Raw genomic sequence first — 17,229 nt, forward strand, 5'->3', positions numbered from 1 at the left:
CGAAGGAGAGCCGCGAGCGTGGTGGGGATCGACGAATCTTGCGTTTAGTAATTCAAGATCGTCCACTGGAGTGCAGTTCGTCTCAAAGCATCGTAGCAGGCGCATTGGTAGAGTCGATAAGATTAAGTCGCATATTTTCATACTCTTTCGTGCGTTTAACGATACAACTTATCGCAGGTTTGTAAAATTCTGTTTCGCAGATTTTACGCGGATAGTATTTAAAATAGTTCTAATGCGGTTAAGAGTAGGGAATATTATATAAGTGTACGGTTAGATTTGGAATTTTGTAAATGTATAGATTTATGATACGAAAATAGTATCGAGACCTGTGCGATTTTTTAAATTCTTCAAATCAATCTCGAGTCACATATGTAAACTCAGTTCTCGGAACTAATGACTGTTTTCCTACGATAAATTAAATTGGTCATTTATTATATTTCTTTATTCTAAATCCTAATATCTGATAGTAATTCGTAATGTAAATGAAAATACCAAAGCGTATGTATTTTACGATATTAAGATGTAAATAAAATTAGAAATATTCCAATAAAAGACAAAAATCCCTTTAAATTGATTCGCTTGTTCTTTGCGTGAACGCGCGAATATCCGAATACTCCCCACTCACACGATCGGTAAACTTCGGAAATATTCGTACGCGCTTCGGCTTCCATCACCAACGTTCGCGTGACTTCGACCCCCTTCGGCTTCGCTCGGATTAATAAGCGCGCCTGCTTAGTTCGCGAGCATTGTCGGATCAGTCGAGAAGCGTTTGCGTGCCAGTAGTGATCGTTAAAATTGTTGCGCTGTTTGTTAGTAGTCGGTTATCCGCCACTCTGTCGATATCGTAGCATGTGCCCACCAGTACACAGTCACGTATACGTTTACCTGCCGCACCACCAGCCCCATAATAAACTCGTCTCTTACGGCTACCGTTAGGGTTGCCGTGACATCGTGCTTGGTTGTGCCCTTTTCTCCTAGAAAAAACCGGTAACGCCATTGTAAGATCCCCAAGTTTTTCTTCTCCTGCCCTTCCACTGAAGAATGCCTATTAGGCTTTAACTTAAACGAAGAGTCTCCATTGGTGTGCAGTGATAGCATGATTTTTTCTTGGATATTTTAGTGAATCTGTTGGAAATCGCGCCTGTTTGGGTGGGTGAGTTTGCACGTGGTAAATGGTAGTATGTACGCGCGTCACAACGTTGGGCCACGTATTTTCCGTCCGGTATAGTGGTGCAACTTGATCGAACGTAAGCGACAGAGGCACAAAGATCGAGAGGAAGGAGAAGCAACACTGAAAAGGCGACACACACGAAAAAGAAGCGATCAAGTGAACGGAACACAAAGATCGGGGACAAGATACGAAATTGCGAGAGCAGCCGAAGACTGTACAACGAAGAAGGAAAGAGACCGAGGAAGAAGGCGGAGAAGGACAGCGATAGAAATCTCATTTCGACGAGTAACTAGCCACAAGCAAGATGAGCTGCTGCACGAGTGCTCCGATTGTAACCCAAACCTGTGAGACTCTTCTGAGCAAGTGCGAAGTGCCGATCATCGACCTCGCTCACATGGGTAAGTGTTCGCTGTTTTATTTGAAACTTTTATATCGTTAAGCATTAATCAACGTGCAGCGCCCGGTGCGGCGGATGAGGTTACACTGCAGCAGGGAAAAAAGAAATATGTTACGAATCGTGAGACGTTGCAATTCGGATCATAGGTTAACATGACGAAATTTACGTAGTTGGAAATAAATCGAGACCTGAAGGCACGTGGTGAGACGAGATACATAGTTTTGCCCAACGCTCTTAAATGACTAACCGTTTCACTCGATATGATGATTTAATGCGAAAGTTCATGGTTACATCGGTCACCGATCAATCGACCGTATACGAGAAGAGAAAGAATCGGTGATAAAATAAAGTGTAAATGTAGACATACTTTTTTCTCCTCAACCGAGAGAACACGTTTTTTATTCTTTTAAATAGAAACACACAGAAAAGGAGAACTCTATTGTAAGTAACGGTTGCTTTCGTACGTTATCGAATGATATTCTATATATACGTACACTTCTTTAAATACAGACCGACAGCATCTAAAATCGTTGGCCTCTCGCGTGGATTTTTGAATCGACCGTTTTCTCACGTGGAAAATGTGATCGTTTGGTGCGCCGGCAGTGCTCGGTGGAACGATTCGACGTAAGGAATTTTAGAGATTCAGAGGGTGACGCTTTTACGGTTGCTTGGCAACGAGGCCAGGCAACTGGCCAGACAGACAAGCAAACCAACACCAACAGCAACAGCTTCGCCGTTCACAGGCAGAGGCGCCTACCTCAGGCCCGACGATCCGTTGAGGTCAGAGCCCGTCTCACAAAGAAGGGCCCCTCCCTTGGCGCCCTCCTCGATTCCTACAGGGTGTCTTGAAATTCGTTACTTGTTCACATTTAATTTTACTAAAAAATTCGTTATCGCGTTGGGTAATACATTTTCATAAATCTCGAGACGGGGAGTAATGTTATATATCATGTATGTAAATTTCTTTTATTTTTTTTTTTTTTTTAAGTATTGTTTTTTCAGCACTTTTTAACGGTAGTAATTGATTTAAATATGGAAGCCTAATACATGTGATATATTAACGCATAATCACAATAATGATTCACAATTAGATTACAGCAGTTGTTATATTAATCAAATATATTTTTCCTTGATTGTTTATCTGTTTAATTGATTACAATTACAGTAAACAGAAACAAGAAAACGTACGAATTTATCATATTGTCAGACTTAACAGTTGAATAGGTACTAAGTCATTTTTTCTTTATCAGGAAATTTGTTTGCACCTATAAGTCCATTGATTAAATGTTATTGTTTAATTAATCATTTTTCTTTTAACGGTTTTCAAATTTTGTTATACTGAAAAATAAAATGGTATTCAAACAGATCGACTCATGTGTTCAAATAAGGTATTCAAACGCCAAAATTGATAAACACCATTGAGACTCGTGTAACTGATCTGTTGACAAATACAATATTGACGTTATTCGAATAGAACCAATTATTCGCTATGGTTAGTCCCTCTAACGTATTTGAAACAGTAGTTGCGAAGATGGTCATCGATTTTTATTCAACGTTAGAGTTTTGAGATCACATAGGTAAGTTACATCGCACAGATCAATCGTTGAACAGTAGAAAAATGTATAAATACGCGTAATTTCAATGAAATAGCTTGCGTGTCTTTTCGTGACGGTAAATGTGTCGGATAATGATTTAAGTGCCATTGCAATGAACGCCGTTGAGAATAATAGATTGGCGTGTGCGGTGTAAATGAAAAGATAACAGCGTTTCAATTTGCGACCGAGCCTCGAAACGTTCCACCGTTTCTCGTTCCATCCTTTTCTACATTCGATTCGGTTCAGTTCAACCGTTTCTTTCGTCTCTGGCTGTAATGTGTATATTCCGTGCCTGGGCGACAGGCCAACGACTCGCGCACAATACTGGCATCAACCGAAAGAGACATGGTATCGTTTCAAAAGCGTTTCTCGATCGAGATCACAATCGACACGGAAATGTCATTGCAACGGCGACATTAGTCATCGATTATGTAAATGGCGGCGAGTGTAGTTAATTGAAATTCCTGGGTGAACCTCCTTAGTCATCATTGATCTCTTTGTGTCAGACGGTGTATTTTTTGATATAGCTACGTACATACAGTAACTCGTATTAGACCGTAACCACTTGTTGAATGACGTATCGTGCAACGTGTTCCAACGAAGCTACGATCGAATAACGATCATGCGAAATCGGTGCTGTGTACTTAACCTCAATCTCAACCGCGAGAAAATATTTTTATCGGGGCACACGATCGTCTCTACACATAATTGGATGTACGATACGCTCCTTCGTTTTACTCTTTGTTCCGATTGCTGTTCCCAATTTTACTTTCATTGCATGAAGACAGCCATACTAATGGTCGTTATTACTTGCATCGGTAACCGTCGCGCGACTTATCGCGGTCAACTTCCGACCTTCTTCGAAACGATTCCTTCTGAGTCGCTCGGTAATTTCCTGAATATTGTTTATCCTTAATTATATAATCAAAATATCCGAATTACGTCATATTTTCAGAAGGTACTTACATGTTACGTTTCTTAGAATTTAATTAAACATCGTCATTAACTAGACGTCCCGTAAAAAACATTAATTTTTAACGGTGTATCGTCAAGCTGCAGTTGGTTATATCAACTTTCGTATTCTCCAAGAACATAGTATAGCTTTATGGAAACAGAGACCTTAAAAATAATTCCACATTATCGCGTTTGCCCTTCAAAGTCTGGAATTTCGACCTTGTCGAGATTCTCGCGTTGTCAATGATAAAACATTCAGGTGTCCCCTTTTTGGTGCCTACATTTACATATATTAGATTGAGGGACGCGTATATGTTTTAACCTACAAAACAGTGTCAATTAGAAACAGTACTGAAAAGAGTTTGATTTTAACATAAAACGTACCTCGTTCTTCGAGTTACATATTTTTGCACAAGCACAGCGTGGATTGTACGACAAAGTTATGCGACTCCGTTCACTTTTCGCATTGTTTGACTATATTTCCGACACAAAGCATTGGCTGCGCCGCGCATGCGTATATGTACGCATGCCGACATAGATGAGCGGCATGCGTTTTTTCCTTGCGTGTGCACACGGTTACACGTGCCTGTCCCCCGTGGTCGCGATATGCAACGACGCGGATAAGCGGACGCTTACGCGACAACCAAGAATAGACCTTCGAACAACGTGAATTTTTTATTTCTCGGTTACGTGGATACGTCATTAAAATTAATTATTAGGTGCATCAGCAAACTCCGGGAAAATGGACACGGCGAAATAGCACAGACTCACCTTACCCGCTGTGACGTTCATAATGTATCATTTCGATCATAATTCATCCTACAATTCTTTTCATTGAAACAAGACCAACGGTAAGCTTTTAATTGTTTCGTGCCAATCATCACAAAAGAATTCGGTCGATAGTGCTCGCGTCCGTAACGGGAAAAACAGCGTGACGCGTGTTTCAAAACCTTTCCGCTGAAGCGCCGCTGTCCTGTACGTTCATCCATAGTTCAACGTAAAATAATTTTACATTTTTAGCGACAAATGTAACCTCCAAAAGAAGAACTACGATCGAGTCAACAGAGAAAAAAGAGAAAAAAAAAAGAAGGAAATAGTCACAGTAATAGCTAGACGACTCACTAGAATAGAACTGCCGAAAAACCCTCTAGCGGCGAATGCTGGAGATACCGCCATGAACTCCTTTGAGTTTTGTTGGTGAAGCAGAGACCCCCGAAATCCTGTCACGATGCGCTCCATGTAATGCAACCATCACGACGTGAATGATAATAATACCACACGACACCAAGTACATTCTTCTTACGGAGACAAGATCTCCTTCTTTTTCTTTTTCCTTTTTTTTTCATTTTTTCTTAAGTTATTTTTCGATTCGACTTAAATACTCGCAAGGTTTCTACATTAACGTTAAAGTGTCTTACAGAGTCACGGAATGCGCAAAGCAAGGAGACCGAAGCGAGAGATCGCACGGTATGGGGAGAAAACACGTAGGCAGCAAGTTGCAAAATTCGTACTTGCGCAAGTACCGTTTACCGTGGACGTACGATGGGATGACGTCGACTGGGATCGAACGTAATTCTCATTTAAATTATCAAATTTTGTTCATTAGCATAATTCATACAAACTATCTATCCGGTAATAAAATATACACGCGAATAAATTATTTTATATCGAATATTTCGTATTTGAATGGAAAAAATTATTATTTGAATATAAATTACAGGATGTAAACGAACCTTTTAAGAATCGAGAGCGATAGACAATGGCAACCGGAAGTGGTGCGAGGCGAATGGCCGATAGCAATGCAATTGTATAAAAAAAATTTTAATCCTAATCGGGTTAAAATTACGAATCTAGAATTGAACATGTAATAAACGTGACTAAGAAGTCGAAATGTGCAAAAATTAATACAGAGAAAATAATGAGCAAGGAGAAGAGCGAAAGAAGTAAATAATTAAGCGTATAATGTGAAATTAGGTTAAATAAAAAGGGAAAGGGATACAGAAAAATGGCGGGAATTGGGGCATCTTTCTGGGTCAAAAGCCCGAGTAAGAATGGTAATCGTTGATTGCGTTAGGTTCTTGTATACTTTCAGAAACAGGGAATGGAACGTAAACAAGGTCGATAGTTACTTTAATCATATGTTGAAGCCACTGAAAAATAATAACGCAAAAAGTAAATATCTCTGGAAGTATAACGAACGTAACAATTGTTTTCAACATATTATCGTTAAATGTTGTAACTAGTAAATTTTGCTTTCAGGCTTAATGCACAAATAAATAATTTAGGTAAGCAGAAATCGACACTTAACATTCTGTTAGCAAAACATTTAAATACTTCATGGGCTAAGTAATTACAACATTGCAAATATGTCTCTCTTTCCTAGGTAACAATGCATACGCTAAACAATTGGAAACATAAGAAAATATAGAATTATAATCTTACCAAAGTGGAAAAAGACATTGAAATACTACAAATGGCACCAAAAGGAACTTACTATTTACAACAGCCGTATCTCCAAATGTGTTTCTATCTGAACATTACCTGAACTAAAATATATTATTTGCAAATATTTTAACAAATGTTGGCGAAAGATAGAATTTTAATTTGAAACGACAAACAAGTCTGCGTTTCGTTTATTCTGTAGAGGAATCGCTGCTCAAGCCATTCGTTGATTACCAGCATTACAATGTTACGAATCTATTTTCAATGATTCGTTAACGTAACCTTATCGGTTCAAAAATTAGGTTAGAATTAGTAACCGATTCTCATTGTGTCTTAAATTTAAAAATACGGACACAGAAATTTTGTCGTAGTTCACGCTGCATGAAGATCACCGAGGAAACAAAAATTACACAAAATTTTAGAAAGTGGAAAAGAGTGCATTATGTATTAAAAATGAGTTTTTGGCTCGTTTCTTGTACAACTACGATAACGTCATTGAAATTCTGGCAGTTAGTAACCGATTTACCAGACGTACGCATTGCGAAATGAAGTTGTAACACGTTCATCAGATTGGCAATGACTAGAGCAATATTTAGCAAATTTTAAATTAGAAAAAGGTATAATTAATTTTATTTTTTTAATTTTCGTTTAATTAATCGAGAGACTCATAATGTATACCGATGCAGTTGTGCAATATCGAATAATATTATACTGTACGGCATTGATCTTACAGAAAAAAAAATAGAAAGTAGAACTACAATACTTAAAAAACTTTCTCTTATCACTTGTATTCTTGATATGGACTGAATCGTTAAAAATTCTTCCGGGTATAAGTTGTGATTTTTTTCTCGAGGCAAGAGAGAGGGGGGGCGGCGGATTAGGAATGGAAGAAAGTTGTTAAATATTAGCACGAAAGAGTTATTTATATATTTTGAAATAAGGTATCGTTTATAAACCGTCATAATTTGAATCGAATGTGTTCAAGCGAGCGTCGGTTCATCACCTATAATTAACTAGAAATCGGCAAGATGGCCGACCTCGACTCATCCAAGAAAACGGTTGTTCTAAAAAAGTATTCATTCGATGACTGGCGTCACGTTCCTAGATACAATCAACGCGATAGTATTCGAAGGAAGCGATGAAACAGAAATTTCATCGCACGCGTGTTCGATTCAATTGTGAAATACCGTTGGCAGTAGATCGCAAAAACGTGTTATCCATGTTGTAGGCTTGCCCCGTGTTGTGGCTTATTTGTATGCGGTTAAAACATTAGCGAATGAATGATGTAGATCGCAATCATTGAATTCACTTTCATCGTTGCGACCATGCGCTTTAGCTGTAACAGATATTCGTGTTACCTGAAAGCTGGGTTAGTGTGGTTATCACAATTCAGTCGAAAGCGATTCCTACTTCCTATTCTATTACTATTCGTTTTTTCTTCGTTTTCGTGTTTCGTGTTTGAATAAGTAAATACCATTGTGTTTAATAGGAGGGAAAATTAGTCCGAATATTTATTTTCGCTCTGCCTTTTGCTTTCATTTATCATAAATTCATGTAGCCAGTGTTAAACGATTCCATGTATACGAATACAAAATTTCATTTCAGATAGGAAATGTTTAGTTGTTTCCTCCGTTTAATATACCTTTCCCCAGTTACTGTTTTATTATAGAAATATTTCACTTAAAAATCGCTGCGTCTACATAACGACCGTTTTACGTGACGTGTCTGCAATAGATCTAAAAGGAACTAAAGTGGTAAACTGAGCACGAAGAAAAATTCAACGAAACAGGATTTCGTATTCAGGAGAAACCCGTCGAAAGGTGGAGCTGTCAATCGACGCGTTATACAGCGCTCGAAGCGCATATAGTTTGTTTTCACACGGTAGTCGTATGTACCGTTATCGTCTGTCGCGATCGCGTTTTATCGTTGCCGTTCCTTCAATACTGTTCTTTTCCCCTTCAACGTTAAACTGCTTGCTGTTAAGGAACGATCAAGCTATGGGATAATCGAATACGATTCTGCTTGTACAGTTTGACAACGCAAGGTAAACGACCGCGAATAGGAATATTTCATTCGTCCACTATAGAGCATAAACGAGCTTTTCGATAGTACGGTTGCGCAACGTAGAACGCCACCACGTGTCTTAACCAGAAAACACGTAGTCATTCGGCGTTAATGTCAATAATTTATCATTCATTTCGTGAAACGATGCACACAATCTAGTGACAATCTTTATCTCTGTTTTTTTTAGCATGTTGCTGAAACTGTTTCCGTATTGTTGATCGATTTTAATGCGCAGTATACACATATTTTACAAAACAAATTGCAAATTGAACATTAATACGTCGTTTTCGCGGAAATACATTCACAAGTCTCGTTGCGTGATGAGTAATAATTCTTAAATACTTTTTTAGTGGCTTTTTAACGTTCTTAATAACTTAATCGTATTGCAGGTTATACTATACATTGAAAGCGAGGTACAAGTAAATGGAAGCTACTTAAATTGATAATGCTAGTGCAATATCTAAAGTTTGAAAAATCGATCTTATGATTATCGGTAGCTTGGAATCCTAACCTTAACTATGCCATTACATTGGGTTACGTTACGTTTCATTAGAATAATACGAGTATGCAAAACATCGAGTTGTTCTATGATCTTGATTCAGCTTAAGTTTCGCGATATTCCCGTGCAATCTATCGATTGAGTATCAGTTTAAAACAGTTTCTAGGGTGCACACATGACTAGGAGAAAATTTTCGCTAGTTTCTCCTGGTACCGGCAGTCTCACAGATACTTTCGCCCAGTAAAACGAATCGAATATACCGTTACCGAGTAACGATGCCTTTTAATATCTCGTTTGCACCATCCAAGAGAATAGTGTGCTGGTCTCCACAGAGATAAAGACAACTTTACAGTCTACCTGACTGATAGGCCCATGCTTATTGCACCATTCGTTTCGAACGTCATTGCTGATACGCATGTCCAATATATCGCACACGTTTTATTCGCGATACATATTTTTTACGTTTATTTTCGTGAACGTTAAAACGCTCAAGTTAATGATGTTTGCATTTTCCCGTATAACTAAAGTAGAAAATTTCTAACGTTTCATTACGTGGGATTGGGCGAAGTCGTAATTTTACGAAGATGATAAATAAAATTAATTAAAAATTCAAAAATATCGCCGGTATGTTTGTTCCATTTTAAGACAAAGTAAATCGGTTACGAAATCAGAGTCGCGGAATATTATTTCTAATATCTAACCACAATGAAATCGCCCGCTGGACAATAGATTTTACAGTTGCCTCGTAAATTACCCAAGCTTTGTCGATAAGACAGTGTCGCGGCCACGAAGGAACGGTAATTTATATTCGAAGGTTCGCGAAACGGCCATTCCAGCGACGTTTCGCCGCGCGTGGTACCAACCGTGTTCGCGTTTCGTTCGTCTGGCTTCACGTGAACAACGAGTGCACCGATGTCTCAGAGACAAGAGGCCGGATCGGCAGGACGGAAAAACTCAAGTAGGAGATGTTTGCAATAGATTTCCAACGGCTGATTTACTGCACAACGATCACGCGCGATCAAAAGTACACTAGGAAAGGGAACGATTTACGACGACATGTGACGAAAGACCTTCGCCTCCGCCAGTGCTAATCTTTGCGGAACCGTTGCCATTCACGAGGTTCACGTGAATTTTCTTGAGATCGCTAATTGATGCCAGCTTAGTCACGCTGCCTCCTCGCTTACTTTCCGGATTAAGAACGTTTGTCGTTGGGAACCCTCTGTTGTGTTTTATGCTAATGACTAAACCAAACCTGCAAATGAACAATTGCTTTTGATTACTCTCAAATTTTGCTAATAATTCACGTTATAATTAATTGATTTTTTATACATTTATCGCGGAGATCGTTGTTTCTTAATTAGAAGTCTTAGAAATCTTAGAAAGAAGTCTTAGAAATCTTTATCTAGATATTAATTTAATTTCATTGACACGAATTTTTATCTTAATTTCGCAATAAATGAAGCTATTTGCTGCATTAGAGAGTATTACAAAACGATTTGAGAATACTTGTAGGTCGCTGGTATCGAAAAGTGAAAACTTTTTGGCCACGGTCCCCTAACTCCCTGAACTCTCGATGTTGCATAAGAAATGAATCATAAATATGCTAATATAGAAGGAAAAAAAAAAAACAGAAGAAATAAAAAATGGTCGACCAAGTATAACGTCCTTTTACCTGGAGGCATATCAGTTTACTATGGTAATGCTCATTTTTATTTATCAGAAGCAATTAGCGGCTGCCTTTAGATATAACCTGTACATCGTACGCCTCATTGTTTTGTGTTTACCTTCGCTTTTCAACGTCGTTCGATAGCAAAAGCCTTTCTGTACACGGTTCCCCCAGATACCATTGCAGGCAACTTCCCAATAATAATTTTGACTTCCTTCAAGAATGAAACGACAAGAAAAACAGGAAGAATAAAGAAAAAAGATAAGAATAAAGTAAGACAATAAAGCGAATAAAGAAGAAAAAGAATTTATACAACCTAATCTTATCAGTTCGTTATTATTGTTCCATTGTTTGCTATTTTACTTCACCTTTATTGATAAATCTCTCTCTTAGAAATCGTTTTATATTTAAAATGTCTTCATATTGCCCGTCCCATAGGCAATGTCAAAGAACAAAAAGTAACATAGTTAGCGAACCGAGTACGAAATATGCGCGCGCAATCGCAATTGAAATCGCCAATAGAAATCAGGCTGGTCTTACTTCCGGTCCCTTTTCTTCCTTTTACGTCGGATTGAATAACATCGCTAGACCTCCCGTGCGAAATGCGCGCGCCGTTCGTTATATCGAAACATCGATCGAAACGGATCGGTTTTGACCAGGAATGAAGCACGGTACTACCGGTATAAGCACCAGAATTCCTGCCAACTTTAACACCCGTCGTTCTCCCCTCCAGTCCTTGAAACTGGATTCACAAAGTGTCTCCAATACCGAGTTTCATCGAAGCGTATATACGCGTTATGCTCGAGTCGAATATAGGTATCTTTCTTATGCTCGCTGTTTCTCTCTCGCTCCCCCGTATTCTTGGAACATTTACCCGTTCAGATAAGCGTCCTGCTGTGGTCTAAAACTGTGGACGCGAAGCGAGCAGTACTGTACCTAAGGACCATAATATAGCAAAATTAACGAAGTTGTGAGGTTAGTTAAATTTATCAAAATTAATTTATCAGATCGATTAACTTCACGAAACAGAGGTTAGAAATGTATTTTAAACATGAAAAATTAAGCATTAATACATCATTTTGGACTAGAATTTTTCAAAATTCAAAAGGTGGAATTAATCGATAAAGGAATTCCTCGACGAAGGAAGTGGCAGAAATATCAACATGCGAGAGACTAAAATTTACGACGTATTTTTGTTAATATTTATATTTATATTTACATATATCGCAGTCTTTTTTCTTCGTTTTTCGATCTGTTAAAATAGTAATTATCGGTTTTCCTATTTACCGTACTTTTTCTGTCTTTTTCTTTATAGGTTATGTAGTATTCTAAAAGGAAATACAATGTCATAGACTCCAAGACCCTACAGTCCTAAGACATTATGGTTAGAGTCATTACTCCATGGTTTAATTTACAACATCGTTATATCGTGGAACTTACTATATCTATTCTGTCGATTAGTATCCTGCCTCGATGTTTGTCGGAGCATTTTACAGAAGGCAACCAAGGTAAATCGTAACGCAAATTTTTCGTGGTCGTTATCCTCGAATCGCTCTATTAAGGATTAGATGATTGCCATAACGAAGTGATTTCGGAAGCATACGTGTACGTTATTTCGTTACAGGGATCCGACTGTGAAGGACATTTGAAGAACAAAGATTCGACCTTTGAATTTATGAAGCATTTTAGAAACAGGGTCATCGAGTTTTAGATATGTAAGGCTGCTTGGAATATCTGGTTTGTAAAGCGTATTGTTATCGAGACTTCGTCTGGTATTCAGATTTAAATTCTGGTTTCTTTTTACGTAGCAAAAGTTACACAGTTCTATGCAGTGGAGGGATAAAGGTGTTTAGCAAGGAGGGAAATCTTGTGTAGCATATGTTGTAAAGATAACATCGGAGATTAATTGTGTTACCAGTAAAAATCGATTCTAGCAGCCACTCGGTTTTGGAATGGCTTGTAAACAGAATACATATATATATACACGCATATATATATATATATATATACAGAGCGAGAAGTATAAATATTAATTCGAATATTTTTCTCGAATATCTAGCTCATTAACACCAAGTGTTTTTAGCAGTATAAACTAAAGGTCGATCAACAGCCTTCGAAGACTCGATAATTTAAAAATAATGTCCATAAAGTCACGTCGTAATAAAATTGCCTAATTCTCATGGCTTTGATCAGGTAAAATACCGCCAGAAATTGACACGGCTTTCTCTAACGATAACAGATAAAATTTTCGAAGTATACGTGAAATATCGAAGCGGTTTTAAAAATCATATATCATAGAAGCTTAAATAACAATTTTTCAAGATGTGCAAAATAAAAAGTTATTTGTTTTAAACCAATGATCCATTGAAATTAATAACTTAACTACCGAATAATCCCCCGTTGACCGATCAATTACTTTCTATTAATACATTTTATATCGCGAAGCATTAAGTCCATGGTTGCAACGATCATCGAAAATATTACAGGAAAATTATTAACCATTTAATACGACCGTTGACTTGTATATTTATTGCGGAAATGCACTCTCAGGAAACATTGTCAATCGTTTCATGGTTTTATTGCTTAATCCTTAAGGACTACTTCAGGCTATTCCTCGAAGGAACTTTCCGATAATTCCATTTGCCTGTAATATTCCAGCGATTTCATTTATTTCTTCCACGAAATGAAGCCTCGTGTAAATGAAATCGATATCCTGTCGCAAGAGTTTCACGGAGAAAAGGTTTTTCCTAGTTTCGACCTTTGCATAACGTTGACCATGTGCTATTCGGTGACGTTGACGATCATCAAGGATATGGAAACTCGAAGAGGAAGTGTGATTGCCTTCCTGTTGCTCCCTTCTCCTTTTTTCTTCGCCATTCTGGCGTCGGGTCGTCCCGGAAATAGCAACCCACTCATGGACGCGTTGCAACACCTTTTTTACCTATTTTGTAAATGTACAAATATATTAAAAGATATTTTTTATTATGATATACTGAGATGCGACTACTTTGCAAATGACGACTTTTAATATCGAGGCACGATATCCCGCGTGTCTTTTTCTTACTGTCAAGCACGTTAGTATGAATGATGTCGCGTCACATGGTATCTCTTTGATAGACGCGAAGAAGTTAATTAATGCGTCAGCGTAACTTGTACTTAAGCTAGAATCTTAATCGATATTCGAAGTTACTATAAAGTCGATAACAGGGAGACAATAAAATCAGAGAAAGTCTACGTCCTCGGGGATCATTATCTGTCTTGCACGTCGAATGAATTACGATGATGAAAGTTTCACAAGGCTAACCTTTTTTCTCGCATCGTAGTTGCGCGATACTAGCGCCCTGAAGTCACGAACTATCGTGATATCGTGAAAATAACGTAAATATATATTACAACAATTTATAATACCTAGAATGTAATTATCCTAATTATATATACCGAATGTAAGTATATATTTCGAGAGAATATTTTAACAGTCGCTTAATATCAGTTTGAAATATTTAAACATAAAGAATTTCGATAACATACATATACGACGTGTTGTTTAAAATGAATTTACTCAAAATTGATGAAACGTTTAAAATTATTCGTAAATCGTTTAAATAAAATTTATACACAGTTCGTCATTGGAGATTTCGATGTATGAGTTATCTTTTAAGCGATAAATTAGATAATTTCGAACACGATCACTTGGCGCAAAATTTGATGACGCGTTCGGATTTTCGACGGTAAATACGACATGAATTATCTTCGTGTAAGGGGAAACGTGTCTGTACAGTGGATTTTTATACGATCTCCCGTGTCGCGAAGTGAAATCACGTTCTCACGGGCAAAAGAGCCTCGAGAAAGCAATCGTCGCCGCGTGGCGTTGAAACAAGATCTGTCTGCGAGCGCATCGTGCGTGAATCGTGATAACGTTTCTTATCGACATCTGGCAAAAACTGAGAATGAAGTACGACTTTGCTTTTTTCTTCGAATCTTATAATTTTGTAATTTTTCCTTTCCTCTTTCTTCTTTTTCCTTTTTTCTTTGTTTGTCTTAAACGGTTTCAATTAAGGAGAACCAGAAAGGTATAATTATACTTGACGGTCATGATTTGGTGAATTTACATAGCTTATTCAAAAATCGCAATAGTATCGAAGCCAAATCTCAACCGGATGTTCCTTGTGAATAAATAGCAAAATAAATATAGTTTCGTTGTATCTCATCTAATTCGTCATCTGCGCTCATTCAACATGCTTTTCTCTTGAAGAATTTGTTTTAATTTCCCACAATTTGTTTTCTTCTTCCTTTTTATGTTATATTGTCGATATACAAAATATCGAGAAGCAGAATATTATAGAATGCAACATGTGGCTCGGTGTAAATTCGAATATGTTTTCATGTTTCGTTATCTGCCTTTTATTTCGTTGAAAGTTGCTTGGGGAAGTCGTTTCGCGTTCAAGACGAAAATCACCTTATCTCCACGTTTCCAACCGATTCCCTTGTTGTCACTCATAAATGTACTACATTGGATTCGTCATCCAGGAACTTAATGACTATAAATAATTGTCGCGGGACAGTTATCGCTACAGCAGTTTAAATCATTCTCGTAACCGAGAATCTCATATTTTCGTATAAATATACGTTTTAAAATGTACTGCGGAATCTATAACATTATCAGGCAATAAATATACAACGAATCCCTTATCGAACATGGATAAAAACACGAAGACTGTAATTGCATATATATGTATAATGCAAGTCCAGGAGTAAATAATAATTTGTTAATTAAACTGTTATAGAAGAACTACATACACGGAAATAATAATAAATGAATAAATCAGGGTCCATCGATAACGCAACGATCCTCAACCTAAAAGAAGCCTCAATGAATAAGTTACATAACTTAACACTAGAACTATTACAATTAGGTTAATTATTATACTTAATTCATTTAAGTTAAATCATTCGAATTAGTTAATTAAGCTAAGTAAAATATGACTAGTTTTATGTTTGTTATTTCTGCAATTATTGAGAATTGGCTACTGCATTTGAGAAAATTGCCTTTTATTATAAGAACAAATATTATATATCCCTAATTACCTTCATCGTAACACTTTAATTAATATTATTTACATATTCTATATTTATATCATACTTTTTACGTATATAGTATATCCTGATAGTTCTAGTGTTAAATAAACAGTATCGTGAAACGTTGAATTTTAACAAATTTCGAGATCGTCAAAATAACGATACGTAAAGGACGAAGCTTTGGGAAAGCGCCGAGAAAATGCAGAAGAGTGTGTCGGATGATACGAATTTAAGGGAGCTTGAAGAACCGTGTTGATGAAAATTTCGAAATACCTGACCCAGACCTGAAAACTTCGTCCTCTTCTTACCGGCGTTTATTATGGATTTTACAAAATCAAAAATAGCAATTTGTCGAAGCAATGATCCCTACCGTGGACGTGGCCTCGTATCACGGAAAGATGAAACACGGTTGACGTCAAGACATTACTCTTCGTCAGAGTTGCTCAGCGAAGAAGAAAAACGTCCTCATCTTTTTGCATTCCGCGCGTCGATAACCGCGTGTCTATCAATGAGCCGCAATCCGTGAATGAAAGAAATGATCGATAAACGAAACAATGGGGTGAGACTTCGTAATATCACTGCGAGACCCATAACGAAAGAAGCTACTATAGTAGGTACCTTTAGGTACGAAGAGAAGTTTTGGAAGATTCGAAAATAAATAACTTTCAATATTTGGATTTTGAGAATACCAATTTGTTCCAACGAGCGAAAACAATTTTAATCGAGCCGAAGAATTTTTATATTCTTACTCGGATCGTTGAATGAGTTTGGTTTCCCCTTTGCCACGATTCGAGTAATTTGGAATATCGTTTATCACCGCTTGAATTGATCAAAAAGTATGAAAGATTTTTAAACAAATCGAGTGATTTAAGAATTCACAAAATTGTTCACGTTTACTCGAATAAATCGAAGAACACGAAAAATCGGTTTTTGAACGAATCGAGTGATTTCAAAATTTCCGGCGTTTCCTCGGACAATTGATTAAACGAACTCGTTTCTTACTTATCCACAGGTCGAGTACTTTGGAATAGACCAAAGGATACGCAAGATCTGTTTTTCGATAAATCGAATGATTTAAAAATTTCATTTTTGCTCAATTTCGATATTCTGATAGTTGAAAAATATTCCTGAGCAACTCGCCTGATCCAAAAATCCAGTTTTGAGTAACTTAAGTGATTCAAATCGTCTTATTACCTTCCACGATATAAAGAAAGATCCTAATCTAATCGACGTAGCAATTGGAAAATTTATAATTCGTGACGACACTAGAAGATTAACTTGAATGAGCCACCAGCAACGTATATGGAAATTCCTAGTATCTGCTTCCCCGCTTTCCTGTTTGTCTCTTTGCTTCTCTCACTCTTT

General features: G+C 37.3%; 1 protein-coding gene and 2 long non-coding RNA genes across 4 annotated transcripts in view; 2 read left to right on the forward strand and 1 right to left on the reverse strand.

Annotated features, from left to right (window-relative positions):
• Window positions 1–87: 87 nt before the first annotated feature.
• The window catches only part of LOC108556241 (UPF0676 protein C1494.01), a 23,266-nt gene continuing 6,124 nt past the window's right edge, over window positions 88–17,229 (forward strand). The window contains exons 1-2 of one of the 2 annotated variants that reach the window (XM_017912252.1): window positions 88–177; window positions 1,121–1,569. In XM_017912252.1, the coding sequence (XP_017767741.1) occupies window positions 1,476–1,569 (94 nt within the window). In that variant the 5' untranslated portion in view covers window positions 88–177; window positions 1,121–1,475. Of the gene's footprint in view, window positions 178–1,120; window positions 1,570–3,606; window positions 4,051–17,229 lie in introns of those variants that run through there. The other variant, XM_017912251.1, reaches the window with a different exon arrangement.
• LOC108556242 (uncharacterized) lies at window positions 4,341–4,890 on the reverse strand. Its single transcript, XR_001890810.1, has 2 exons — window positions 4,502–4,890; window positions 4,341–4,439 (listed from the first exon to the last, which is right to left on the reverse strand). It is a non-coding gene; the product is annotated as an uncharacterized LOC108556242 (long non-coding RNA).
• On the forward strand, window positions 5,143–5,948 carry LOC108556243 (uncharacterized). Its single transcript, XR_001890811.1, has 3 exons — window positions 5,143–5,405; window positions 5,538–5,686; window positions 5,838–5,948. It is a non-coding gene; the product is annotated as an uncharacterized LOC108556243 (long non-coding RNA).

Source organism: Eufriesea mexicana, unplaced genomic scaffold (genome assembly GCF_001483705.2).
Source record: "Eufriesea mexicana isolate 0111107269 unplaced genomic scaffold, ASM148370v2 scaffold354, whole genome shotgun sequence".
In the NCBI taxonomy this organism is placed as follows: domain Eukaryota; kingdom Metazoa; phylum Arthropoda; class Insecta; order Hymenoptera; family Apidae; genus Eufriesea; species Eufriesea mexicana.